General features: G+C 46.5%; 1 protein-coding gene across 1 annotated transcript in view; it reads left to right on the top strand.

Moving 5' to 3' along the window:
• Positions 1–19,509, top strand: part of XKRX (XK related X-linked) — a 39,621-nt gene extending 20,112 nt beyond the window's left edge. Inside the window, exons 3-4 of the mRNA XM_081848102.1 lie at positions 5,985–6,244; positions 18,405–19,509. Coding sequence (XP_081704228.1) covers positions 5,985–6,244; positions 18,405–19,150 — 1,006 coding nt within the window. The 3' untranslated portion in view covers positions 19,151–19,509. The remainder of the gene's footprint in view (positions 1–5,984; positions 6,245–18,404) is intronic.
• Positions 19,510–26,663: the final 7,154 nt, after the last annotated feature.

Below are 26,663 nucleotides of genomic sequence, written 5' to 3'. Positions count from 1 at the left end.
TATTTTCCTGGAGGGTGACACAAGTGGTGTGTGTGGTGTTTGTGTGTAGGAACCTTTGAATTTTTTTTGCAGCTATAATGTAGACCACTATAGAAATGTAAGAACCACACCTGTCACACCTGTTGTTCTATCCTCTGACCCTGCCCACCACTAGCAAGCAGCCTACCAGAAGACTGTCTGCAAGGGAATACAGCTCTTGCTCTGACAAAGGTTCCCCACCCATGAGTGAACAGGGACCCCCGTCCCCACTTCCAATCCTGTCTTTGCAAGGGCTGAAACACCAATTTCGCTATGAAACTGGAAAGCTGCAGGATTCATTGACTTGCAGAAGATGCTGCACACAGCAATTCCGCAAACAGCTCTTGTTTATTCAAAGGCCAGAACAGAACTGAACTGAAGAGCTCAGTCAGCCTGCTTATATAGAGCTACAGAACAACGTAACTGTAGCAACTTTCTAAAACTATCCAATCATTGAATGTCACTTTCGATCCTTCATTTGCATAACTATCTACAGTATCCCCCTGTTGGCCCAGGGTGAGAACTTCAGTACATAACAAATAGGGGTCTCCTAACAACTCTTAGCACCCCTAACAAACTACACTACCCAGGATTCTTTGCAGAAAGCCCGACTGTTTAAAGCAGGGTTCGACAAACTTGGGTCTCCAGCTGCTTCTGGACTACAGTTCCCACCATCTCTGATCACTGTTCCTGCTAGCTAGGGATGATGGGAGTTGTAGTCCAGCAACAGGGGAGAGCCAATTTTGGGAAACCCTGGTTTAAAGTATGATACTTTCTTTTTGCCTTGCGAGCACATCCCAGCTGCCTTCAGAGAATCATATGCGCTCTGTAACGATGGGAACTTGCTGTTTTCAATCTGGTTGCTTTCCAAGGTGAAAGGTCGTTGGCTGCCTCCTTTAGGCAGCATAGCAAGGAAACTGGTTTGATCCCATGAGTCAAACAGGGGGGTGGGTGTCAGCAAAGGCTGTAATTCTTAACCCTGCCTCTGCTTGTCCAGATGTTTCATTCTCCACTCCCCACCCCAGTCTCTGCTTTGCTCTTCTTCCACCTCTTTGAGTGCAGGAAGGGAAGTGGGTGGGGAGCTCTTTTTGGAATGCTCTTCACATTGGAACCCCACCCCCCACAAACTTTGGAGGCTGCTGTGAATGTGGTTGTTGTGGAACACAGTGCAGAAGAGAAATAACATGCATAAATTTACATTCATTGTTATAGACAGATGTGGTTTTCCTTGCTCAAGACGCAAGGCTTTATGTTATTAATTAAAAACATTTATATCTGCTTTTGTCACGCTGATGCCCTTCTGATATTTTGGGCTGCAACTGCAATCATGCTGCTGCCAGCATGGGTTGGAGGCTGATGGGAGTTGTAGTCCAAAACGTTTGGAGGGCACCAGGTTGGGGAAGGCTGCTTTGTAGCCTGCCATCTACCAGCTTTATAATCCCCAAGGCAGCTTAACAAAATACTTTTGTTTTGTTACTTGCCGCACTCCAAAGCACTCAAGGCAGCGTATATAATTCTCCCGAACTCCATTTTATCCTCTCAACAACCCTGTGAGGTTGATAAGACAGAGAGATAGTGACTGGCCCAACTTCACCCAGTGAATTTCACGGCTGAGTGGGTGATTTGAACCCTGGTCCTAGTCTGCACACTCCTAATCACTACAATGAATTGGCTGCAATTAAATGATGCAGACTATCAGATCATCATCTGTTATTATTAGCCAACCAAAGCAGCAAAAGCATGACACTCCTTACAAATTAAAATGGCCAGGACACTCCGAAAGCTCCTTGGAAGAGAACTGCCTTGGGTGGCGACCTGAAAGCCCACAGGGAAGGAGTGAGGCTAATGTGTCCCTGCAAAGGAAGTCCCACAGTTGCAGTGGACCTGACGAGGAGTCCCATGTACCCATCTACTGTAGTTTGGGTGGTGAGAGCCCATGGAGCAGAGCCTCCACACAAAAAACCCACACCTTATCAAACAATCCTATGCATGTCTGTTCTGAAGAAAGCCGCACTGAGTTCAATGGGACTTGCTCCCAGGTAAAAGTGTGTAATATTGCAGCCTTAATATACGTAAGAGAAAGGAGCGGATCTGTAGGTATGCTGGCCCCAGATCATTTGGGATTTTAGAATTCAAACTTTGAAATGGGCTGGAGAACTAACTTGAAGCCAGTGATGTTGTTTATGGTTTAGTGGAACATGCACAGGTTGGAACAAGACCAGGCAAGCCCCAGTGTTGTGTGTTTCCTTTCTTCCACGTGGCCAGGTGTACTTTAGCAGTGTTTACTTGCTGTTTCCCTTAAAGTTAGCACGTTCCTGTGTCTGACTCCAGGATTGTGGTTTGCTGCAACTAATGGTTCATTTAAGCAAGCCAGCTTCTTCATGCCAAATGCTTCTTCTTTCTCCAGCTTAAGCCTGAAGTACAAAATCATTAGGGTTCTCCCTCTCTGTCCTGCCAGCCCTGTTGGCCAGCATTCCTCTGACTGGACAAGCCGGGAAGGTCCTCTTCTCTGCCTGCTTTTACCCTGTGCTTTATTTAGCCCTCATTTATTTGCCCTGTGCTCTACCCTTCAATTTCAGTCTTCCGCCTCCCTCTCTCACTGGTGAGGGAATGGAGTGAAGCTGCCGTCAGTACTATTCTTAGCATATGGAACTCGTCAAAGAGCCTTTCTTTAAGTTTTCTGTTTGCGGACTTCGCCTCCCTTTCATTCCAGGTTGAACGAAGCTTTGAAAGCATAATGCACAAGGCAGTTTATGGGGCCTTGGGAGGAGTGGGCAAAGACAGAGGGATGCAAATTTAGCATGTTTTGGGGCTGGATCATTCATGTGAGATGACGAGAGGCTCCTGGATTCCCCAAAATAACAAAAAGTCTTGTGGCACCTTAAAGACTTTAACAGGTTGGTCCATAAGGGGAAAAAATAAAATCCAAAAGCTGGGTCATAACTTTTATTAGAACCAACCAAAATGCCACAAAAATGTGGCAACTTTTTGAATTCTCCCATCAGGTGAGGTATTATACAAAGCAGGGAGGGTGGCAGTGGGAGGTGGGAATGAAGGAAAACCAAAACAGTGCAGAAATTAGGCTGGATGTGGTAACCATGAAGCCAAATTATAGACTTGGTTCCAAGATGGTGATTGCAGGCTGACGTGAGTCCCTCCCAGGTGTTACAGGTATGAAGTCACACACCTATGGTTCTGAGGTGAAGAAGCCATGGCTGCTCCTCCCCAAATTAATACCTGGTTTGTCATTTCCAGCTTCTAACTTGAAGGATTGCCACATATTTCTGACAATTTGGTTGGTCCCAAAAAAGGTTTTCTCCAAATTTAGGCTGTGTTCAGACATGGGGGTTTATTGTATCCATTTCTAATGCTCCCATTTATACCTCATTACCTGTCATTTTGATTAACAAGCTGCCGTGTTGCACTAAATCTTAGATTGTGGGGAAGAGTTGCATGCTCGTCCCACGAGCAGCTGTGGCATGATCATGAGAAACATAGGGAAGTTAACAGGGCTGTGACATAGACTTCCATGAACAAGAGTTCACTTCATCAGATGTGTGAAGTGGATACACAGACAGACACACATAAAGGAATAAAATGGTAAACAGAGAAGTCAGAAAGTCGGTGAAAGGCAAGGGGTACAGTCTCAAATGTTTCTATGCAAAGCTGAGATGTATACAAAATAAACATATTGACGAATATCTACCAGCTAAGGACACACCTCATGTATCTGATGTAGGCTCTAGCCTACAAAAACACTGACAGACACATATCAAAATCCGATACATGCTTGCATCTGAGTAATAATTCCCAGGATCTATTCACTTGGAATGGCCTATGAGGTTATGTTCTGCAATTGCTGAACACAGGTACTGTCAGTACTTTCCTGGTCTCATCCCAAGTCCCTGTAACCTTTGAATTATGCAGAAGTTTCCAGGTTCTGTCCCCTGAATCTCCAGCTAGAAGCCGGGAAAGACTTGAGTTTCCTGTTTGAAACCCAGAAAAGCTGCTGCCAGTTGGCATAAACACTGCTGAGGTAGACAGATCAAAGGTTTAACTCTGTATATAAGGCTGCTTCCTACATCTGAGAATTCTGTGTATGGTAGCACAGGGATGGGGAAAGCTTTACCAGTTGATATTCTGGCCGCTGTGTAGCCATGAAAAGCACAGGATCTATGTCTGGGGCTGTGTGGACACCATACATTTAAAGCACATGGCTTTCCCCTCAAAGAATCATGGGAAATGTAGTTTGCTAAGGGTGCTGGGAATTGTAGTTCTGTGGGGGTGACTACAGTTCTCAGGATTCTTTTGGGGAAAATGTGCTATAAATGTACTTTATGGTGTATATGCAGCCTTGGTCAGAGGTACCGCACCTGCTTTGCATACAAACCGTTCCAGGTTGAATAGGATCAAAACAGACCCTGTTTTGAATCCCTAGAGAGCCTCTTCCTGTCCACACAGCTAATACTGGGCTAGATGGCCAAAGGCTAGATGGCTTATTCTGATTCAGAATAAGGCAGCTTCCCATGTTCATATGAGTCTGAGTTGGAGAAAGAGGGGGTCTTTGCCTAAAGGAATGACCTCATGGCTCCCTCAAGACGCACACCACCACCGTCCCCATAGCTACCTGAAAGGCCTAGCCTCTCTTTCTCTTCTTTTAATTGGCACTGCTGGACCACAGTGCATTAAAAGTTGTTTGCTTTTATTAAAAACAATTAAAAAGAAAAAGAAAAAAAGAGGTGGTCTGCTTTAAAAAAAATAAGCGGTCAAAAAGCCAAAAAACAAAACACTGTCAGGTTGGTGGAGCTGAAAGCATGTCGCTCTAGTCGTGGTGAGTCATTCTGGCGGAGAAGCACTGCTTTGTCCCCATCAAAATGTCTTGCTGGATCATTCGAAGAGGGTGTGTGCTCTCAGTCTCATATTTTGCCTTGGGAGACAGTTGTGGGTGTGCTGCTTTTAAAACTGTGGGAAAGTCCTGAGCGGCGGACGCGTTCGGAAGCTGGATGTTTATCACCTGCTCGTAGCTAACGTTTGAGATCGGCAGTTTCTTGTTATAGCTACTACTACTTCTGCAGCAACAGATAATGAACCGGAAGGAAATAGGCAACCCCAGTGGAGGGCAGAAAAGAGACAAAGCTCTATTTGCAGACCTTTGGGTGATTTGCTATAGATCTGACTCCAAATCATGCAGCAGCAGCAGCAACAACAACAACAAAAATCATTTTTTAACTATTCTAAATCAGGCTGAAAAATAGTGGACCTTTGTGTGTAAAAAGACATTGAGTTCAGATCTGGTACGATAACCTATTTCTTGGGCTAAAACATATCCAGAGGTGGTATTATTAGTATGAAATATTATTTTATTATATTTACATTTCACATTTCCTCCTGGGAGCTCTGAGCAGTGTAGATGGTTCATTCCCTCTCCCTGCAAGGTAGGTTAGACTGAGAAATGTCGACTGTCCAAGGTCATCCATTGATCTTTAATGCCTGAGTGGGAATTTGAAACCTAGGCTTCCGGGCACTAGTTCAACACTCTAGCCACTACACCAAGTGTTGCTTTTCTCCCTTTCCCTCCACATCACTATTTTACACCTGGCTTTGGTTGAGAATGATGGTGTTGGACTATATCAGAGTTCTTCAGCTTTGGGTCTCCAGGTGTTTTGGGACTACATCATCCCCAACCACATTAGCCAATGATTTGGAATGATGGTGGGAATTCTCCAACTACACCTGGGGACTCAGGGCTGAAGAAGGCTGGACTAAGGGTATTCCAATATCCTTTGCAACCCTAAAGTCCTATGGCTGAAACCCTGGCTCAAAATACCATCAGACTTTTACCCTCCCCCCATTCCCAAAACAACACATGAATATTCATGAGTATGTCTGTTTGTTTCTCCCTTGTGAAGACCTTAAGAGAAGGGCTGGTGGCTTCTATACTGATCCTGACTCTTTCTCTCATGCAGGTGCTTAGAGGCCATAGTGATGTTCTCCAGGTTGGGGAAGGAGGAAGAGCCCTACGTCACCATCACTCGCAAGAAGCAGATCTACAAGGACGCTGAGATTGAGCTGGAGCAGGAAGTGGGTCACCTGGTGCGCAGGCTGGTCACCCACCGCAACGCTTTCAAGCGCATGGCTGTCATCCAGGCCTTCCTAGGTTCTACCCCGCAGCTCACGTTGCAGCTCTATGTCAGCGTTGTGGAGCAGGAGGTCCCCACCAGCAGAGGTAAAAGGCAGAGCAGAGCATTGCAGGACTTTACTGTGCAGAATGGGAGGGGACTTAAAGGGCATGGGTTTTCAGCTAGGAGCCAGTTTGCTTGTCTGGTGCAAACTATAAAGGGTTTGGGAGGAGGGTTGTGGGGACGTGGGTGGTGCTGTGGTCTAAACCACAGAGCCTAGGGTTTGCCAATCAGAAGGTTGGCTGTTCGAATCCCCGTGACGAGTGAGCTCCCGTTGCTCGGTCCCAGCTCCTGCCAACCTAGCATTTCAAAAGCACGTCAAAGTGTAAGTAGATAAATAGGTACCTCTCCAGCGGGAAGGTAAATGGCATTTCTGTGTGCTGCTCTGGTTCGCCAGAAGCGGCTTAGTCATGCTGGCCACATGATCCGGAAGCTGTACTCCAGCTCCCTCGGCCAATAAAGCGAGATGAGTGCCGCAACCCCAGAGTCATCTGCAACTGGACCTAATGGCCATGGGTCCCTTTACTTTTATACCATTTTAATAGCCCTGCAGAGTCCTGGCTGCCACAGTTTGTTTACATTGCTGACCTCACAGAATGGCAGTTCCCAGAACCCTTAACAAACTATGATTCTGATGATTATCCAGGATTGCTGGACAGTGACATGATAGTGCTTCAAATGTATGGTGTGATTGTAACCTTTCTCTCTCTCACTGCTCTCTCCTGACTCAAACAGGGTCTAGACTTGCAACAGAATAAGGCATTGCAAATGCTAGGATGGTAAGGGTGGGCAGTTGCACTTCAGAATGCATGGGATGCATATTCCTCATTCAAACAAACAAAACAAAAACACAGTGCCAATAGAAAATTAAGGCATATGGCACAGAAGGCTAGAAGGCTTCTATCCCAGCTTTGTACCTGCAGTGCTAGGTTTCTGTTTGCAGGGAGGTTGTTGTTGTTTTAATTTTTTTTTAACAAGATTTGTATAACACTTAATCTAAAAACGAATCACTACGCAGTTTACAAAAACGTATAAAATCTTCATTAAATAATATTCATTTAGAGTAGCAATAAAAGTAGATGTAATAAAATTGCTAAAATATAAATACAATCAGATTTTTAAATTTTAAAACCCCATATATGATAAAATTACATGTCCAGGTAGATTTGTTTAAACCAAAAAGTTTTAAGCAGGTGGCAAAGACATGTAAGGGAACGTTAAAAAATGCAGCCATGTTGCCCAACTTTCTACAGGCTCTGTTCTTCCACCTTTAATAACCGTGCACCCTGCAGAAAGTAAGCAGGTAGGTGAAGTTTATTTTAGAAGGGAGTTAAAGCATAGCTGTCAACCGTCCCTTATTTGATGGGAAACTCCCTTATCCCAGCGCCATGTCCCGCTGCTGTCCCTTATTGATGATGTCCCTTAAATTTCCCGGGTTTCAAAGGAAGCAGCTCCTCTCCCTCCCTCCCTGCCGGCCAGGGAGGAGGGAGGCTCCAACTGTGTTGCTTGGCTGCATTGCTCACCCAATAAGGAGTCTAAGAACAACTGGGGGGTGGAGCTTGCATGCCTTGTGCTGATCAAATCAGCCATGTTGCCTGGCGACTCGTCTTTGCTCAGCGCTTCCCAGCGGAGAGGTGACGGTGGTTTTCCTTGCTGTATCCCCTTTGCCGGATTGCTGTGCTGTGGGAACCACCGCTTGAGGCTTCGTTTGGCTGCTGGCTGGGCTTTCTGCCTTTGGCTCAGAGGGGCTCAGAAGTTGAACATACCCGTGCCCTAAAAATTCATTGTTTTGGCTGCTGATCCCTTATTTTCAAGGCTGCTGGTCCCTTATTTTCAAATCTGTAAGTTGACAGCTATGAGTTAAAGTAACAGAAAAAAGGAAAACTAACATGAAAAAGCTTCAGATCCTTAAGTTAACATCTGGCTGCTGCTAAAGGCATGGGAGCACGATTGGTAAGTGAAGCTGACAACTCTCACTGAAGTTATTCGTATACTCTGGGCTTCTATCACAGTGATAACCTGCCTTTTGGCTGGTGCCTGCTGGGCTTGCCACATCCCTGGTGAAGTTCATCTATGGTTTCCTTATGGTTACAGAAACAGGCTTTCAAGGTGAACTGGAGCATTACAAAATCAAAGCTTTGTCAATGGGCCTGAAGCAGACCTTAAGAACCCCACCCCAGACAGAACAAAAGGACATTAAATCAATGATATTAACAATTGATATGGTCTGGCCAGCAGAGGTCTATAAGGAACACCTTACTGGTTGAGGCCAAAGTCCTATCTAATCCAGCATCCTCTTTCCCACAGCTGCCAAACAGAAGCATCTGGGAAGGCAAAAAGCAGGACACGGGGTGGGAGGGAGGAAGAGCCCTCTCCCACTGTTGCTCCACAGCAGCTGCAATTCAGATGTTGCCTCTCATACTGGAGGTAATAGGCAGCCATTGTAACTAGTAGCCACTGATGGCCTTTTGCACCACAATATTGTCTAACCCTCTTTTAAAGCCATGCAAGTTGATGGCCATCGCTAGTACCTCTTGTGAAAACAACGGCTGGATGCACACCATAAATTTAAAGCATGCTCTCCCACAAAAGCAACCTGGCAGCTGTAGTTTCCCCCCCTCACAGCGCTACAATTCCCAGCACCCTTAACTAACTACAGTTCCCAGGATCCTTTATTTGGGCAGGGGTTGCTTTTAATGTACGGCGTGTAAAAGTTCTATTTATTGTATGAAGAAGTATTTCCTTTTGTCTGCTCTGAACCTGTCACTGTTCCAGCGTCATTTCATGATCCTGGATTCTAGTATTATGAGAGAGAGAGAAAAAGGTCTCTCCTCACCTCTTTTCTCCACACTATGAATGGTTTTCTACATATCTATCATGTTGCCCCCTTTTTTCCAAAATTTACAATGCCCAAAACATTACAACCTTTACTTACAGGGAAGTTGCTCCAGCCATTTTATTATTTTTCAACCTCTCTCTCTCTCCCCCTTTCTCTGTATTTATAGCCTGCCTTGCCTATAGTGAGCTCAGGGTTGCATGCCTGGTTCTCCCCATCAGTTTTATCTTTCCAACAGCCCTATGCAGTGGGTTAGGCTAAGAGACTGTGACTGGCCCAAACTCACCAGTGAGTGAGGATTTGAACAGTGGTCTCCTGGGTCCTTGCCCAGCTGCTACACTGCACCTGGAAAAGCACATAGAGCTGGAGGAGGAATGTGAGAAGTGATGCTCTTTCCTCTTAGCTCTATGTGCTTTTGGAAGCTCAGTTTGATTCTACTGGGTCTGCGTGCCCAAAGTATTCACACAAGAATGCAAATGTACAGTATGTACCCATAGGACTAAAAAGGTCAGCAACCACCGATCTAACTGATTCCATTGGCTTCTACTGTGCAACCCCAAATAACAACAATAATGGCAATCCTATAGGACTTTTTTTTGCATCACCCAAGCCTGATTTTGCTGAATCAGGATGTAGTACTAGCCTACCTTGGAAGCAAAATGAAAATTTTAAAATGGGGCCTCGACTTTGAACTTTTTTTTTTTTTAAAAAAATAGTTTTTATTGGGTGGGTTTTGTGTTACAAAGCAAACAGATAAACAGGGGATGGTACAGCTATTGTCTCCACTTCAACTTGTTTTTTAAAAAACGATACAGGGCTGGATATAGGTCCCCATTGAAATATTGCTGTGGATGTTGTAGCATCAAGGCTACTCCGATTTCATCATAAGCCGAGTGAGGTTTATTGCTTATTTTCAGACTGCAGCTCATAGAGTTATATAATAGTTCTGGAAAAACTTGTTGATTCTGCCTCAGAATATTGTTCCAAAACTAGAAAAATCAAACCAGAACAATAAACTCATCCTATATTTTCCCCACTCTCAAATTTTATCATCCATTTCATTATTTATAGCAATATACTGCACGTCATTCTGAATGAGCATCGTGCTTTACAGGGGGGGAAAAAACCCACAAGTCCCTATCCTGAGGCTCATACAATCTAAGAGCCAATATATACTTAATCATGACTTTGTTTGTTTGTTAAAATTTAAAAGCAGCTACAAGAGTATTTTTTAAAAATGCAAATGTATTAAAGAAAGAAAGAAAGAACAGAGAGAAAAAGTAGAATGAGAGAAAGAAAAAATAAACCCAGAGAACCTCTACTGCCCTTCCAGCTCACGTTAACAATATAATACCCCATCCATACATCCATCAGAGGGCAGCACATTATTCTTCCTGACCTGTTAATATTTGCATTTTATGTGGTCTTTCGCATGACATAAAAGCCACTCTAGAAATGTAGTTGAATCCCGCAGAAGTTTAGCACTCATTTATGTATTACTTGTTTCCAGAAAACAACAACAACTGTTTGCCACCCTGTTAAATATTTATATATGTATGTTCAAATGTAGCAAGAGGTCACCAGACTATTGCATAATATATGGCACTGTTTGTCCTTCCAGGCTTAGAGTAGAAGTCTCTTGGTGACTGTAAAGTATTGCAAATTTCTTTTCTCTTGCCATTAATCTCCATGCTACAGGACTATAATTGTAAAGTGCATGAACACCTGCAAATATCAAGGATTTTGCCAAACAAATTTCATATGGACACTACATGGCAATTTTGACAGGAGCATCCCTAATCTAATTCATGCCTCCAAACTCCTAAACGTCCTGCACTGGGGGAAGATAATACATGTACAGCATCAGGGTCACCTGAGACTCCATTCCTGGATAAACCAAACCAGCTACGCATTCTTAGGCTCACTTACAGTAGGGTCATCTTCCGCAACCTGGTGCTCTCCAGATGTTTTTGAACTACAACTCCCATCAGCCCCAGCCAGCAGCTGATGGGAATTGTAGTCCCAAATGTCTGGAGGGCACCGGGTTGCAGGGTGGGGTGCAGAAGGATATTGGGCAGGGTTGGGGAAGGCAGGTAAGGAGATGGTGCCAAAAGATTCATGGAAAAGGTGGGCTTTGAAGAGGGAACTGGAGGAGGTAGGAGAGATGGCATCCTAGGAGTGTTCTGAGAGGCAGTTCCAGGCATAAGGGGCAACTCATTTGTGCGAGTCTGATATCCAAGCCGATGGAGCTAGAGGAGTGAAGGTCCTAGGCAGAGTTGTAATGTGATACAAGAGTGAAGAGAGAGAGTGCAAGATTGTGAAAGGCTTGGAAGGTAAGGGATAAGGGGTCAGGATTTGGACAGGATGTCCCCATAGGGATTTAAGGATGTGCATCCTTTGGCTAGAATGATGAGAGATTTTGCAGTGATGCAGCTTGGTAATTTTAGACTCTGAGCTCAATGGTCTCAGGGGAACCTCTCTTTGAACTAGGGTTGAGGAATCTTTTGCAGCCTGGAAGTCATATTGCCACTGGTGCGTGGTGCCAGTAGTAAAAGTAGGTGGAGTCATCAATCCAATGTTTAACCTTTGTAGAGTTACAATGCAGCCACATAACAGCCAGCACCTTCTGCACACTTGCCCATACTTCACTGTCAGTGGCTTAGGAAGGCAGGGTATGGACCGCCCTGGGTGTCATCACTGAGGGGGTCCACGGCAGGGCCTGGCCTGCAGTGCACCCGAGCCACATGTCTTTCCTGGGTAGTAACACGGTGGCTCGGGCACCTGCAGGCTCTGTGCTGCCCCAAATGACATGTGGGTCTTGCAGACTCCATGGAGGTTCTGCGCAGCATGCTCTGCCCTGGCTTGTCCTGCCCACGGGTGCGCCGAGCAGCTAGCTACACTGCTGTTCACTGTCCTCCATCCAGTCAAGTGAGAGGGCATGGTCACAGTTCAAGATCATGAAGCGGAGCTGGTGAGGAGGTGTGGCCTGGGGAGAGTTCTAAGAGCCAGTTAGAGATGCTTGGAGGGCCACATTCAGCCCCACACTGAGGTTCTCCCACTCCTGCTTTGGATGGTAATGTGTATTGTTCCACCTACTCCAAAGGATGGAGTTGTGCTTGGAGGCCTTCCAGCTCATTCTGCTTATTGGGGCCCTGGACTGCTGCCCTCGGAGACCTGCCCTGTGCACAGACTGGATATTGGCAGCAGACATTTGGACAAAGATGAAGAGGGCTGAGATGTGACAACTGCAGACTGAAGGGAGGAGAAGGCATCAAGGCAGGAGATGAGACTTACCTATGTTTGGCATTTTTAGGACGGGAGAAGAGAGTTAGCCATATTTTCTTGGCCTGCTCCCAGGCGGTTGCTTCTTTCAGGAGAGATTCCAATTGCATACCAGCAAGTTCAGGTTGTGCTACTATAATTGATTGGGAGGTCTTGCACAGCAAACCCTCTTCCCAAAAAGGTGGGGCTTCCCCCCTTTTTTTTTTGCAATAAGGGAAGAGATGGAAAAATGCACTGACACAACGTCAGCTAAGCTTCCCTGCAAACAAATCAGAATGACTACCTGTTAAATAGCTAGGGTTGTAGAATTTCCCTGCCAACAAATCAGGACGAACAATTAATAAACTAGAAGGGTTGGATGCAATGTAGCGCTAGGTTAAAGCCACTAGCAACCTACTGTACTTGTTCCGAAGGTGAGATGTTTCGTGCCAGTATAAGGGTGAGAATACACAATCGGGTTGCTAGTAACTTCTTTGCAGAATAGATTGTGCGATCTTTTGCAATGCACAGTGGGTTTCCTCTGGTGCAGCTGTTGCATTGGAACCCTCTGTTGCGTGGCAAGGTCCCAAAGCCTCCCAGGAAGTTGGAATAAAGACACATGAAACAATTTAGAGTTAATGGGCGGAAAAGACCACAACTTACAGAATGTGAGTGGTATTGGCTTAGGCATTGGAAACCACATGACTATATCTGACTCCTGCCCGTCTGCAGGAAGTCTTGGAAGGGTTAACCACCAGAAGGGGGAGCCCTGCTGATGCACATCAACTAGGAACTCCCCCAGGGTCACCGTTAGGGGTTGTGCTATGGCCCTAGCCCCCTCTCTGGGGCTTCGGACAGAGACCACGCCCCTCAGATTCCTATAACGGATTACCCTTGAATTAGGAGGGGTAGGTGATGGCCACTACCACCATTCACCTTCAACCAAACACTCCAATGCCTAACCATCAAACCTTACAAAGTTGTGACGATTTGCTACGAGGTAGGCAAAAAACCAATTGGCCGGTGCCAATTTGCCAAGTGGAAAAAATTCCTACCAGGCCCCTTTGATAGGTGACCAACCGAGGTCCATAGCAAGGTCAAGAGATAAAGAGCCTAACCTTAGGGAGGGAGGGCAAGAGAACTGAGCAAGCAGGAAGAAAAGGGGTGAGTCTTCGGCCATGGCCAGTTTAAATAACCTGCACCACGCTCCTGGACCATCTGGATTGGACGGCCAAGGAATGACGCTGCCGGGACTCCCCAATGGTGCAGGAACTATACCGCCCCATGTGCGTGGGGCAGGCTTGCTCCCAGTCTGCAACGTCAGCTCCGCAGGAACGGGAAATGGCTTTGTCTAACATTAAAATTTGCGTTACACTATCAGACATAGAACATTGGATGGAGCTTGTAGTCTGGAAGCTCCCTAAGTTTATATTCCCTTGCCCCTGCAGTCAAGGTAGTGAGGTTGGGATTGCCTCACTTTGTCCCCCAATAAGTGATTTGAACTTAGGTCTTCTCAGTCAAATCCTCTGTCAACCACGTCTCCCACAGCCTAGCACATAGATCTTACTTTGTGTACTTGAGAAGGAGAAACAGACTGGCTTAGTTGGTTGGAACAACTTGGGGAAGTCTGACTGAACCTGGCTCAAACAGGAATGCCCAGAAAACTATAATTGCTAATAGTTTGGTGTCATATTCCACTGCCAAGTGTAAATGGCCATTTAGCTTTCCCCCAAGGTTATCAGAACCCCCAAGAGCCCTTCTTTTTAGGCATGGTAGAAGCAGAAGTGTAGACAAGCCCAAAGTTTCAGCTAATAGACAGGCGTGCTTGTGGCTTCATGTTATTCCTGTTTAAGCACTTCAGAAAAGAAGGGATTGTGTACAGGAAGCCTCTGAAGCACACGGTACACTATTATCCAGCTCTTTCCAGTGCTTGTATCTTAAATTTTTGTAGCTAAAAATCAAGCTGTGTGTAAGATCCCCTGCACAAAAGCCTCTTGAAATGGCCTGCATGTTCTCTTCCTGCAGACAGCTGATAAAGCTCTTTCTGGATTGTACCACTTTCATCTTCAGGTGGGAGGGCAGATGGTTGATAGTATTCCTATGAAAATAGTTCACTGCACATAGAAAGCTAGCATATGAGGGACAGGGTTAGGCTGGAATTCTTGCCCCCGGACACTCAGGTTATTAAAGTATTTTGCCTATATGTATGTCTTTTTTAAGGGGAATTAAACTGTGTGGTTATGCATGTAAAATTCAGCTGAGATATGCACATTCCCCAAGACCTGTTGAGTATTATGTAGATACAATTGCGAAATGTGCACAATTCCCTCTTCACAGAAGGGTTATGTATACATTTTCCATGAAGCATGGTGAATGTACACAATGCCTGCTTGTTATGCCCATTAACTGCTCAACTTACATTACACAGACACACACATAAATAGATGTATTGGCAAAGCATTCAGTCCTCTGACCTGCCATGGAACAATCGTGAGATAGTTATCGCTAAATCTGAAGACCCACATGTGGGTCTGTCAGCCGCTCAGACAGCTAAGATATAAATGCAACAAACGCACCTGCCCTTTCTGTGAACTATGTGTTGGTTGTGAAATGCAAAACAGCTTTTCACGTGAGTTGTCATTATAGAAAGGGTTTTTCTGCAAAGGATATGCATGCAGTCAGTAATGGTGATCCATCTGGTTAGCTGTTGCATATGTTGCGGCTGCCACGGATGACTGAAAAGTTTCTGCCAAATCACTAGTTGAACCCTTCCCCTGATATGTGATGCTTTATGTTAGGGTTGGAGAACCTGTGGCTCTCCAGATGTTGTGGGACTCCAACCTCCACCATCTCCAATGGTCAAGAATGATGGGAACTGCCATCAAGTCACATCTGGACAGCCACAGGTTCTCCATCCTTGCTTTATGCATTAAGTTGTAACCCAAACTACATATCAATCCCTCTACAAATCTGTGTGTTTCTTTCAATGAGGGCGTGCCAGAAGTGAGCTAAAGACTATCACAGACTTCTGGCTGATGATGAAAATGCACCTTGAAACATAGGCCTAGATCAGCTGCAAGTGGCGTAGCTCATAAATTCCACAGAAATAGTCAAGAATGAGTCAAGAGTGTCTGTTCTCTTTGCAACCAAGAGTGTGACTCTTTGGGTGTGACTCAGTTCTGGCACCTGTTTAATATAGGATTCTGCCCAACTCCCAGGGGTGTGGTTGCAGTAATGAATACCTGTCAAGAGGCAGCAGGTGTTCCCATTGCTTAGATTCAAGCAGTGCTGCTCTGTGCTTTTGGTGCTGGAGATCAGCCTTGGAGCATACAAACAAGAATGCTTCCACAACACTGGCCTGGGTCACACTGCATGTGGAGCCATACCGTAGCTTGATGGGATTGTGTGAATCTGCAAGCTCCTGGAGAGTTCATAGGCTCTTTGCTTCTTCCTGGCCTTTCTCTCTGTTGTGCTGCACTGTGCTAAGCCAAGGTTTAGCATAGCATGCCTTCTGAACTGGGTCTCATGGTTAATCTCTCTCCTCATTAACCAAGGTTTGTTATTGGCCTTAGCTTATGGTGAGTGAGGAGAGAGTTTAGCACACTAAAAAAAGACACACTGAATCATGGCTTAGCATAGCACAGTGTGAGAGCAAAAAGGATGAGGGAGCAGCAAAGCAGCGGTGAGCTCCTCACTGGGAGCCTGCCCATATGCAAAGTCCTGGTAAGCGTAATTCAGAGCTTTCCAAACTTGTCTGTTGAGACACGTTAGTGTGTCGGCTGCAGTGTGTAGGTATGTTGCGTGAATGCTCCCCATGCACCTCCTGGGGGTGGAAAAGGGTTAGTTCAACCCTTTTCGCTAGTAAAACTGAATTACTATGTCGCGAAATGATACATGTCTGAAAAAAATGAAAAGTTTGGAAAGCTCTGGCCTAATTACTATGTGATGTGAACCATGCAGTTAAATCAGACGGAATAAACAGCTTCAGGTCCCTGCTCAGCTATGAAGTGCACTGGGTGAGCATCAGTGCCTCTGCCCATGTGTAAAATACCTTTCCCTTACCACTGTTTATGTTTAACTGAACAACCTGAACTTGTCAATACATGTGATGGAATGCCATATGAAAATAGTGACAATCTGGAAGTGCCCAGTGTGGGTGAAGGTGATGGAATAATAATGGGTTTACCAGCTCTTAGCTTCTTTAGGTATTGAATGATGAACAGGAACTCAGCAGCCACTTCTGTGGAGTTAATGCTGCTTGCATAGTTTCCATGTGGGGTGACAGCACATCAGAGAAATGGAAGATGCTTCTCCAAAGACAGTCCTACCCACCCCCACATCACTGCTGCTGGTCTTCCTGTAAATAAGTTCTCAGTGTTACAGAAGTCTTGTCACTCTGCAGGTATCTTGTGCCCTTCCCTGGGGTTTCTGCCTCACAATTCATGTTTGCTTATTGTTGATTTGCATAATCTATTTTGAAAGCCAAATGGTATTTCCTGGGAGCAGTATTTGGAACTGGGTGTGACCAAAGCCCTGAGCAGAGCCTCTTTCCATTTGAATGAGACTGCCTAGCCAGTTCTGAATGAGGAAATTCAGAACACATTTCTCCCTATCTGGAGTCCCCTTTGAAAAGAAAATAAAATAAAAAGGAAAGTGGCCATGCTAGTAGGTGAGCTGATTTCAAAATTTACAAATGTTTTTCATCTGTATGTGCAGGAAGACCTGTTGCGTTTCCAGCAGGAAACAGCTGGATTCTTTTTTTAAAAAAACAAACAAAAGCTTGTGCTACACAAAAGATACAGATCAGCCATCGCTTTAGCCATACCTTTACATGAACCCCTGGCTTTGTTTGTATGGTTGTTGTATAAATATTTAGCACAGCAACAGCCACCAGTGACCTTGGAATGGTAAGGCAAATTAAATGAAGGGTAGTTTGCTGGACCAATAGTTCGTGAATGGCTGCTGGCCCGATTTGGTCCAAAGGGCTGCCATTGTACATGCCTGGTCTGTACAATGTGGCTGCTTGCACATTTCCCAGCTATGTCCAGCAGATGATGAGAGAGACATACTTGCCATTGCAGAACAAGCCAAAACCTCTGCATCAGGACATTCTTTCCCCATTTCAACAGAGCTACTACTTAGGCTATTTCAGGCCTGAATATCTAGCGCTCTTACCTCTTTGGCAGCAGCTGACCGAACACCTGCCCTGAGCAATCTCTGTCTAACCATCTCATCTCTGCCATCTCCCAGTGTGTGCCTCTTGCCCCAGCTGACACTCTGTAAACTATCTGAGCAGCTCCAGTTTCAACACATTGCAGAGAAGAATGAGCAGCCAGTTAGCACCAAGTTAATAATAAATATAAATAATTTTTTATTTATACCCCGCCCTTCCCGGTTCAGAAAACCGGGCTCAGGGTGGCTAACAACAAATTTAAAACACTTAATTGATGCAACAAAAATTAACACAAAATACAGTATAAAACGTGAATACCAATAAATTCAGAATTCAAATATCAGTTTAGGAAAATCCATCCAATAAACATTAGATGATCACCAGGGCTAGCTGGCTAAATTAGGGCCAGTGAAGAAACCAGGGGATAATTAGCTGTGGGATCCCAGAGTGGGTAATCTTCATAAAAAGGGGAGGGGGAAGGAAGGAAGGGGAATAAAAGATCAGGCTAAGTTCAAATTGAAAGCCAGGTGGAATAGCTCTGTCTTAGAGGCCCTGCAGAAGGAAGTTAAATCCTACAGGGCCCTGGTCTCATGGGACAGAGCATTCCACCAGGTCAGAGCCATCACTGAAAAGACCCTGGCCCTGGTGGAGGATAATCTGACTTCCTTAGGGCCCGGGACATCTAAACTATGATTATTCATGGACCTTAAGGTCCTCTGTGGGGCATACCAGGAGAGGTGGTCCTGTAAATACGAGGGCCCTAAGCCACAAAGTTACTACTAACGTTGCTCCTAGGTGAGCTACAATGGGCTAGTAACTTTTGTGGGCTTAATTGCAAGGCAGAAGTACACCGAGGTGTGACAATAATTGTGCAGTGAACACTCATTGGGCTGATTCTGTGTGCTCACTCTTTGGCCTTCCTTCCTACCTCTTTTAGCCGTCCTGATGTGCATCTGCTTGGTGTCGGTCACCTATGGAGCTTTAGTCTGCAACGTCCTGGCCATCCAGATCAAGTATGACGACTACAAGATCCGCCTGCACCCATTGGCCTTCATCTGCATCATCTTGTGGCGTAGCCTGGAGATCTCCACCCGCATCACCATCTTGGTCCTCTTTGGGAGTGTTTTCAAGTACTATGCCATGGGCATTGGTGGGGCCAACTTCCTGCTCTTCTTCTTCTTGCCCTGGGTGCAGTTTTGGTGGAGTGGTGCCCAGCTGCCTGACAATGTGGAGAAGAACTTCAGCCGGGTGGGCACCCTTTCGGTCCTGTTCTCCATCACTTTGCTTTACGCTGGCATCAATATCTTCTGCTGGTCAGCTGTGCAGCTCAGGCTGGGTGACCGGGAATTGATTGCTAAGTCACAAAACTGGGGATGCTTGGCTCTCTTCTATGTGTTCCGAGGGCTGGAGAACAGTGTGCTGCTTGTCGTCTGGTACTTCTTCATGACGGACGTCTACGCGTACTTCTGTGCCCCCTTTTTGGTGCTGCAGCTGATTGTAGCCTACTGCTTGGCTATCGCCTTCATGCTCTTCTTCATGCAGTATCTCCACCCCTGCCGCAGCCTCTTTACGCACAACGTCTCTGACTTCTTGCAGTGCGTCTGCTGTAAGCGGGACGAAGCACCTGAACCCCTGCACCTTGAGCCTCCCTGGGAGCCTGGCGTGAAGCATAGCATTGTCTGATGGGACATAAGTCGAAATCAAATCATAAATCATTCTGCTGAAGGTGGAACGGAAACTATATCCTAACATCTCAACAGGGGCATACGCCATACCTGGCCTCAGCAGGTATAATTTATCAACAAGGGACAATGCAGGGAGTCATAGTGGCAGGACTGAGCCTTCCAGAGCATTGTCTGAACTGACAGATCAAATTGGGATGGGCAATAAGGGGGGCAATTTCAATTTCCTTATCTGCCTGCAGAGCCTGGAGTAGTCTGCATTGCACACCAATGCAGCAGGGTCAGTTATTACGTTGAGAAGGACTGTGTTGTCATTTCTAGATGATAACCATTGACTGATGTTATGTCAGATGTTTGAAGGATACTCAATTGGGTTGAACTCACGGTTAGCTTAAGTAAGGGGAGATCCTTTGGAAGGGTGGTTAATGGGTCTTGCTGCGGCAGCCATCTGTTTACACCACTGCATCCACATAGGCACCATGGTCAGTCTTCAGATGGATAGAATTGTGGCCCCGCATTTTCAAGGATAGTCCTGACAGTCGTGACAGCTGAGGCTCTAAGACTTGGTTGTCCTTCAGCACCCTTGGTGCTCCTCCCCCATTTGTAGTTCTGTGTTTATTTATATGTTGAGCTGAGAATAGACATTTTTAAGTGCTTTTTTCATTTTAAAGGAATTTGGCCTCTTTTTATACTCAATTTAAACACAATTTAGGTAACTTCAGAACTTCTGGATTTCTGTTGTTTAGTATCTTGACTGCAGCTGTTTTCCAGTTAGCTATGTTTGGGTGACATGAAACATTTATTTTCTTTTTTTAAAAAAACTTCTTTTCTTGCTCAAGACCTGGTGGGCCTTCAGGTTACCTTGTTCAAATATATGTTATTTAAATTCTCTTAATGACTGTGAATTTTCTTTTCCACAAATAAAGTACCTTTATTTATTAGTTATATGTGTTAAGGCAGGGATTTCCAACGCAGTGCCCACAGGCACTGGTGTGCTTGCCAATGCTTTCTGTGGCGCTTGTGAAAGGTCTCAGTAAATAACCCTTCAAAAAATTCACAACACACAAGAGACCATTTGCTCTTCCTGCTTGGTTCCTGCTTGCACTGACTCAGCCTTTCCTACCTTGAACACGACTCCTTCAGTGGATGCAAGGACTGGACACCCACCTTCCCTTCCATTCTGAACAGAATAGAGGAGCAAAATGCTTCTCTGTGTGTAAACACTGCAGTAGGCAATGGATGTGCACTTTCAGAAGTGGCAGCCACTTTGCATTTATGCCATTCCACCACCACCCCATTCCCCATAGCTATTTTGTGACTACTTATCAAAATTCCAAATGTGTGTTCACTGGTCCCAAAAGGTTGCTGACCCTTAAGGATTGCAGTACAGAATAAAAAATTGGTTGCAGAGAGGATCTGGACACCTCATCCATCATGATTTTGAACTGAAGCTTCTCTCTTTCTCATACAACACATGGTACAAATTAAGAACATATCTCAAGGAAGCCAATTCAATAACTGATAAAGAGTTCCACAGAAACATATCTCTACACCCATGGGTAGAATTTCACAGTCTATCTAGCATGTACCAACATCAGCAATGGAAGACCTAGCCAGAGATAAGAGCTGAGTGCAAACCAGCCCTTAGGAAAATCTTGATCTCAGTTTGCACCTCACAACTTTCTGGTTCTTGATTATTGCTTTGCACCAGACTGACAGACCAACAGGGCTGTGAATACAGAAAACTCTAGGCTCAGGTGTCACATGTGATATGCTCTGCTTTTATGCATGTTTCCTAAAAACAACAACGCATATCTCCCCACAAATTTTCTGTTTACCAAGGATTATTTAAATGCAGCACTGGAGACCTTAGCCCACAGGTTTCCAAACTTCCCACTGTCCGCCAGTCACTTGAAAACTACTGTTCGTTTTTTGCAAACCACTTAATGATTTTTATGCCTCTTCTAGCAATTATAGGGTTGCCATATTTCAAATAGTGAAAATCTGACAGAAAAGTAGTTGTCAAGCTTTTTTTGTTTAGTTTTGCCCAAAGTTGTTGAGCTATTTATGAAAAAAAATCTGCAAAAAAACCGACACTGCCAACATGGGTTGCCATATGTCCAGCTTTTCCCAGACATTCCATCAATTTCCACTCGGACACTGCCTGTGGCTGCAGTATTCCATGCATGTTTGGTACTTTCCGGACTTCTGGCAACCCTAAGCAATTACAATGTGGTGTGTTTTTTTATTTTATTTTTTATTGATTCTTTTATTGCTTATATTGCATTTTATTGTATTACACAGTTTGCATTCCTCAGAATTCAAGTTGTAAATCATTAAAATGCAATATAAGCAATAAAAGAAGCAACAAAGATACAATTAAAGCTAAGTAATGGATCGTTAATGTAGGCATGTTGCTGACTACCTGAAGAAGGCTTATGCGTCCTTAGACCACAGCTTGGGAACCCCTAATCCAGAGGTTTTAGGGTGGCACTGTGGTCTAAACCAGTGTTTCCCAACCTTTTTTGGGCAAAGGCACACTTGTTTCATGAAAAAAATCTCGAGGCACACCACCATTAGAAAATGTTTAAAAAATTAACTCTGTGCCTATATTGACTATATATAAAGTAACTCTCTTTAATAGGAATCAAATAAACACAAAGAAAGTATTTTATAATTACTTTATTATGAAATAGTAAGTAAACAGAAATATGAAAAATTATAAAATACTTTATTCAGTGCGCAACCTGGGCCACAGCCCCCCCTTCCTCCCGACCCAAATATTGTCTCTGTCGGGAAGCACTTTAAAATGACTGGCTGATTCCAAAAAGCCCCCCCCCTTCCCACCAACAGCAAGCAGATGGGAAATTCCTGGGCCCCCGAAAGCAAGATCGTCCTTCAAACTACATCCCGCCCCGCAATCACCTTGGGTGCAACTTCCGTAATGCTTGTGCAAACCTCCTTTTCCTGGCCGTTTTGCCCGTCTAAACGGCGCGCCTCTCCGCCTCCCGCGTCAGTGACACCAGTGACAAAAAGGCAGCCCCTGGAAGCTGGCAGTCATGTTCGGCTCGCTCGCACGCACGCACGGCGGAGGGAGGCAGGCGGGCGGGCGGGCGGGCGGCTGCCCCCTTTGGCTCCAAGGCGGCTAAGCGCCACCGTCCACCCCCCCCACCCCGTCCGTTCCCGTGATCGGAGCCCAAGCGTGCGCACGGGGGGGAAGGAGGGCGCGGGGTGGGTGGAGGCGCTTCCCTACTTCTCTCTCTCTCTCTCTCGCTCGCTCTGCTGCTCCCGCCGCCCGGGAAGGAATTATGCACCGCGCGCAGAGATTCCTGCGGGTGGGCGCCGCGATCCACAGACACTCCCCCGCCCAGCTTAAGAACGAGCATGTCCCCCCCCCCATATTTTTTTGTTTTGTTTTCTAGGCGTCCGTGCAGATTGCGTTCTCCTCCTCCTCCTCCTCGCACGGAGCCAGAGGGCTCCTCCGCTTCCCAGCCCAGCCTCTTCTCTCCTTTGCAGTTCGACGGGGGGGGGGGGGGGGAGAGATGGCGCCGTGTCCTACTTCGGAGTGAGTGTGTGTGGCCAGCGCCAGCGAGGAGACCCAAGTTAGTCAGAGGCTTTCCGCGGGGCGGAGGCAGAGAGAGAGAGAGAGACATCGAGGAGTGCGCTCTTCCGACGGAGCTCCCGACCCACAAGCAAGGCGGCTCCGGCGTCCCCACGAGCGCACACACAAAACACGCCCGCGGCCAGAGACGTGTCTGCCCACACAAGCCTTAGTGACTCCCACGGCACACCAGGCAACGTCTCGCGGCACACTAGTGTGCCGCGGAACACCGGTTGGGAAACACTGGTCTAAACCACAGAGCCTAGGGCTTGCCTATCGGAAGGTTGGCAGTTCAAATCCCCTTGATGGGGTGAGCTCCCGTTGTTCAGTCCCTGCTCGTGCCCACCTAGCAGTTTGAAAGCACGAAGTGCAAGTAGATAAATAGGTACCGCTCCAGCAGGAAGGTAAACGGTGTTTCTGTGCGCTGCTCTGGTTCGCCAGAAGTGGCTTAGTCATGCTGGCCACATGACCCGGAAGCTGTCTGTGGAAAAACGCTGGCTCCCTCGGCCTATAGAGTGAGATGAGTGCGCAACCCCACAGTCGTTTGCGACTGGACCTAACCTTTACCTAATGGAGACATAGACAGGGGTGGGGACAAGTTGGTCAAGTGTTGCAGCAATGCAGCATTCTATGCAATCACTTTTCATCATCATCATAATAAATTTTATTTATTATAATAATAATACATTTTATTTATACCCCACCCTTCCCAGTCAAGATCGGGCCCAGGGCCCAGGGATGGGGGTGGGGACATCATGGGGATGTCATGGGTGGGGAACCTCTGGTCCTCTATGTATTACTTGGATTACAACTCCAATCATTCCTGCCCATTGGTCATGCTGTCTGGGGCTGATGGGTGTTTGAATCTAGCAACATCCAGAGCGCCACAGGTTCCCCATCCCTGGTCTACAATGATTGGCAGTGGCTCACCAGGGTTTCAGGCAGAAAACTTTACCAACTGTCCCTAGAGATCCCAAGGATTGAACCAATGGCATTCTGCATGCAGAACATGGGCCTAGCAGCCCCTAGCCCTTTCCTCCAGATAGCAGAGTTGTAAAATACAGCTTTTTCAGACTGGAAGAGGAAGATAACATGTTGGAGATGTACACGTACATAGAAAGTCAAGGAAAAGGCTAGAGTAGATTACAGTGGTACCTCGGGTCACAGACGCTTCAGGTTACAGACTCCGCTAACCCAGAAATAGTACCTCGGGTTAAGAACTTTGCTTCAGGATGAGAACAGAAATCGTGCAGTGGCGGTGCAGTGGCAGCAGGAGGCCCCATTAGCTAAAGTGGTGCTTCAGGTTAAGAACAGTTTCAGGTTAAGAACGGACCTCCAGAACGAATTAAGTTCTTAACCTGAGGTACCACTGTATTGATCTAACCCTAACCCTCTCCTGCCAACGCCATCGGGCCTAGGGGGTGGGGCCTGCACTCACCACTACAGTTTAGAGGCCTGAGCAGCTACCTGCAGCAAGTGACAAAAATGGTTTTAAATGTTTTAAGTGCTTTTAATTTGCTGCACCTTAAATGGTGGTTGTTGTTTTTTATAATATATTATTTTATTATTTTATTTTATTTCTGCTTGGGGTGTGATAAGTATTTAGTCAGGGTGGGGAGCAATGTAATTTAACATAATTGTTTCTTGTTTTGTTTTTATTTGTCTTTAATTCTGTTAAGTTACTATATAGTTTGTATTTTGCCTTTTAAGGGGAGGGGTCAGGGCTGCGTGGGAGTGGGCCTCAGCCAACAGAATGGCTGGGGCAGGTTCCACGGGGGGGAGGTATTGGGACGCCCGATCTCAGTGATCACGGGCAGGAGGAGGAGTTATGCTAAGACCAGACCATGTCATTACCGAGGAGGCAGGTTTAGTCGTTGTTTGAGGACTATCCCTGCCTCCAGGTCTGGTCCTGACCGGAAGGATACTGGAATCAGCAAGTGAAACCCACATGACCTGAAAGTGTTGCTGTGCAATGCCAGGTCAATGATGAATAAAACCACTGCCATCCATGACCTGATTGTGGGTGGAGGATTTGACCTGGAATGTGTGACAGAGACCTGGTTGGATGAAGCAGATGGGCCTGTCCTTGCCGCTGCTTGCCCACCAGGTTTCTCTTACGCACAGCAACCCAGGTCATGTGGGCGGGGAGGGGGGGTTGCAGTGATTTTTAGGAAGTCATTAGTCTGCACCAGGTGTCCTATTGGGAAGACCTAGTTTTCTGAGTGCATGTTCTGGAAGTTGGGCAATAGGGGCAGTACAGGATTCCTATTGGTGTACCGACCTCCCCGCTGCACCAAGGATTCCCTGCCCGAGCTGCTTCGGGTTGTGGTGGATATGCTCCTGGAGACACCTAGTTTGGTTGTCCTGGGGGATTTTAACATCCATGCCCACAAGGGGCCGCTCAGGACTTCGTGGAAAGCATGGCCTCCATGGGGCTGTCCCTGAATAAGTTTGGCCCAACTCATAGCCGCGGACATGCCTTAGACTTGGTGTTTACCTCTACGGATGTTGATGATCTGACACTAACTAAAAGTGAAACAAAAGATGTGGCATGGTCAGATCACTTCCTGGTGCAACTGGACTTCTCCGTGACCCTTCCCCTCTGCAGGGAGGTGGGACCGATTCAGATGGTCCACCCCCGCTACTTAATGGACCCAATTGGCTTCCAGCGAGCAGTAGGGGATGCTTTATCCCAAGTTGATGGCCTTTCAGCTGAGTCCCTGGTGGCCTGCTGGAATACGGAGTTAACCAGGGCTATTGACTGACTGGCTCTGAAGCGCCCTCTCCGATTGCATGGAGCCCAGACAGCCCCATGGTTTTCCCTGGAGCTGAGGGCGATGAAACAATCACTGAGACGGCTAGAGCGCCAGTGGCGGAAAACTCATTCTGAATCAGACCGGACACAGGCTAGAGCTCAACGTCGAGCCTACCAAGTGGCAATGGCAATGGCAAAGAGGGCCTTCTTCGCCACTTCCATTGCATCTGCAGAAAACAGCAGCAGGAGACTTTTTTCAGGTGGTTCGCAATCTATTGGAACCACCTGCACCACCGGGGCCTGGTAGGGACCCCAAGATCTCCTGCAATGCTTTTGCGAAGTTTTTTGCAGATAAAGTCGCTCAGATTCAGAAGGAGGTAGACTCCACCGTGGGAGCAGGGCCAGGGCGGGAGAGTGCTAGAGTTCTGTCTAGTTATGTTACATGGAATCAATTCCAATCTGTTACCTCTGAGGATGTGGACAGGCTGCTTGGACGCGTGAAACCAACCACTTGTCTCCTTGATCCTTGCCCATCCTGGCTAATAAAAGCAAGCCCGGAAGGGCTGAGCATGGCCTCTGCGGGGTGGTGAATGCTTCCCTCTGTGAGGGAGCCTTCCCAGACCTACTGAAAAACAGCTTCTTAAAAAAACATCTTTAGACCTGACCAATATAGCCAGTGGCGCAGCGTGGGGGGTGCAGGGGGGGCCGGCCGCACCGGGCGCAACATCTGGGGTTAGGGCAAATCCACGGGTTAGGGGGTGCAAATCCACGGGTTAGGGGGCGCAAATCCATGTGTTAGGGGGCGCAAATTACTTGCCTTGCCCCGGGTGCTGACAACCCACGCTACGCCACTGAATATAGCCAACTATCGCCCAATATAGCCAACTATCGCCCAGTCTCAAATCTACCATTCTTGGGCAAGATGATTGAATGGGTGGTTGCTGAACAACTCCAAGGACGGCTGGAGGATGCGGACCATTTGGATCCCTTCCAGGCGGGATTCAGGCCTCACCATGCGACTGAAACTGCCTTGGTCGCACTGGCCGATGATCTCCGGTGGGCTAGGGATAAAGGTGAGAGCTGTTTCCTTGTTCTGCTGGATCTCTTAGCAGCCTTTGACACCATCTCTTAGCAGCCTTTGACACCATCGACCATAAC

The sequence above is a fragment of the Podarcis erhardii genome (assembly GCF_964252035.2).
Source record: "Podarcis erhardii genome assembly, chromosome: Z".
Taxonomy (NCBI): Eukaryota; Metazoa; Chordata; class Lepidosauria; order Squamata; family Lacertidae; genus Podarcis; species Podarcis erhardii.
Note: the sequence above shows the minus strand (reverse complement) of the source record. Positions and strands in the feature narration are given on the sequence as shown.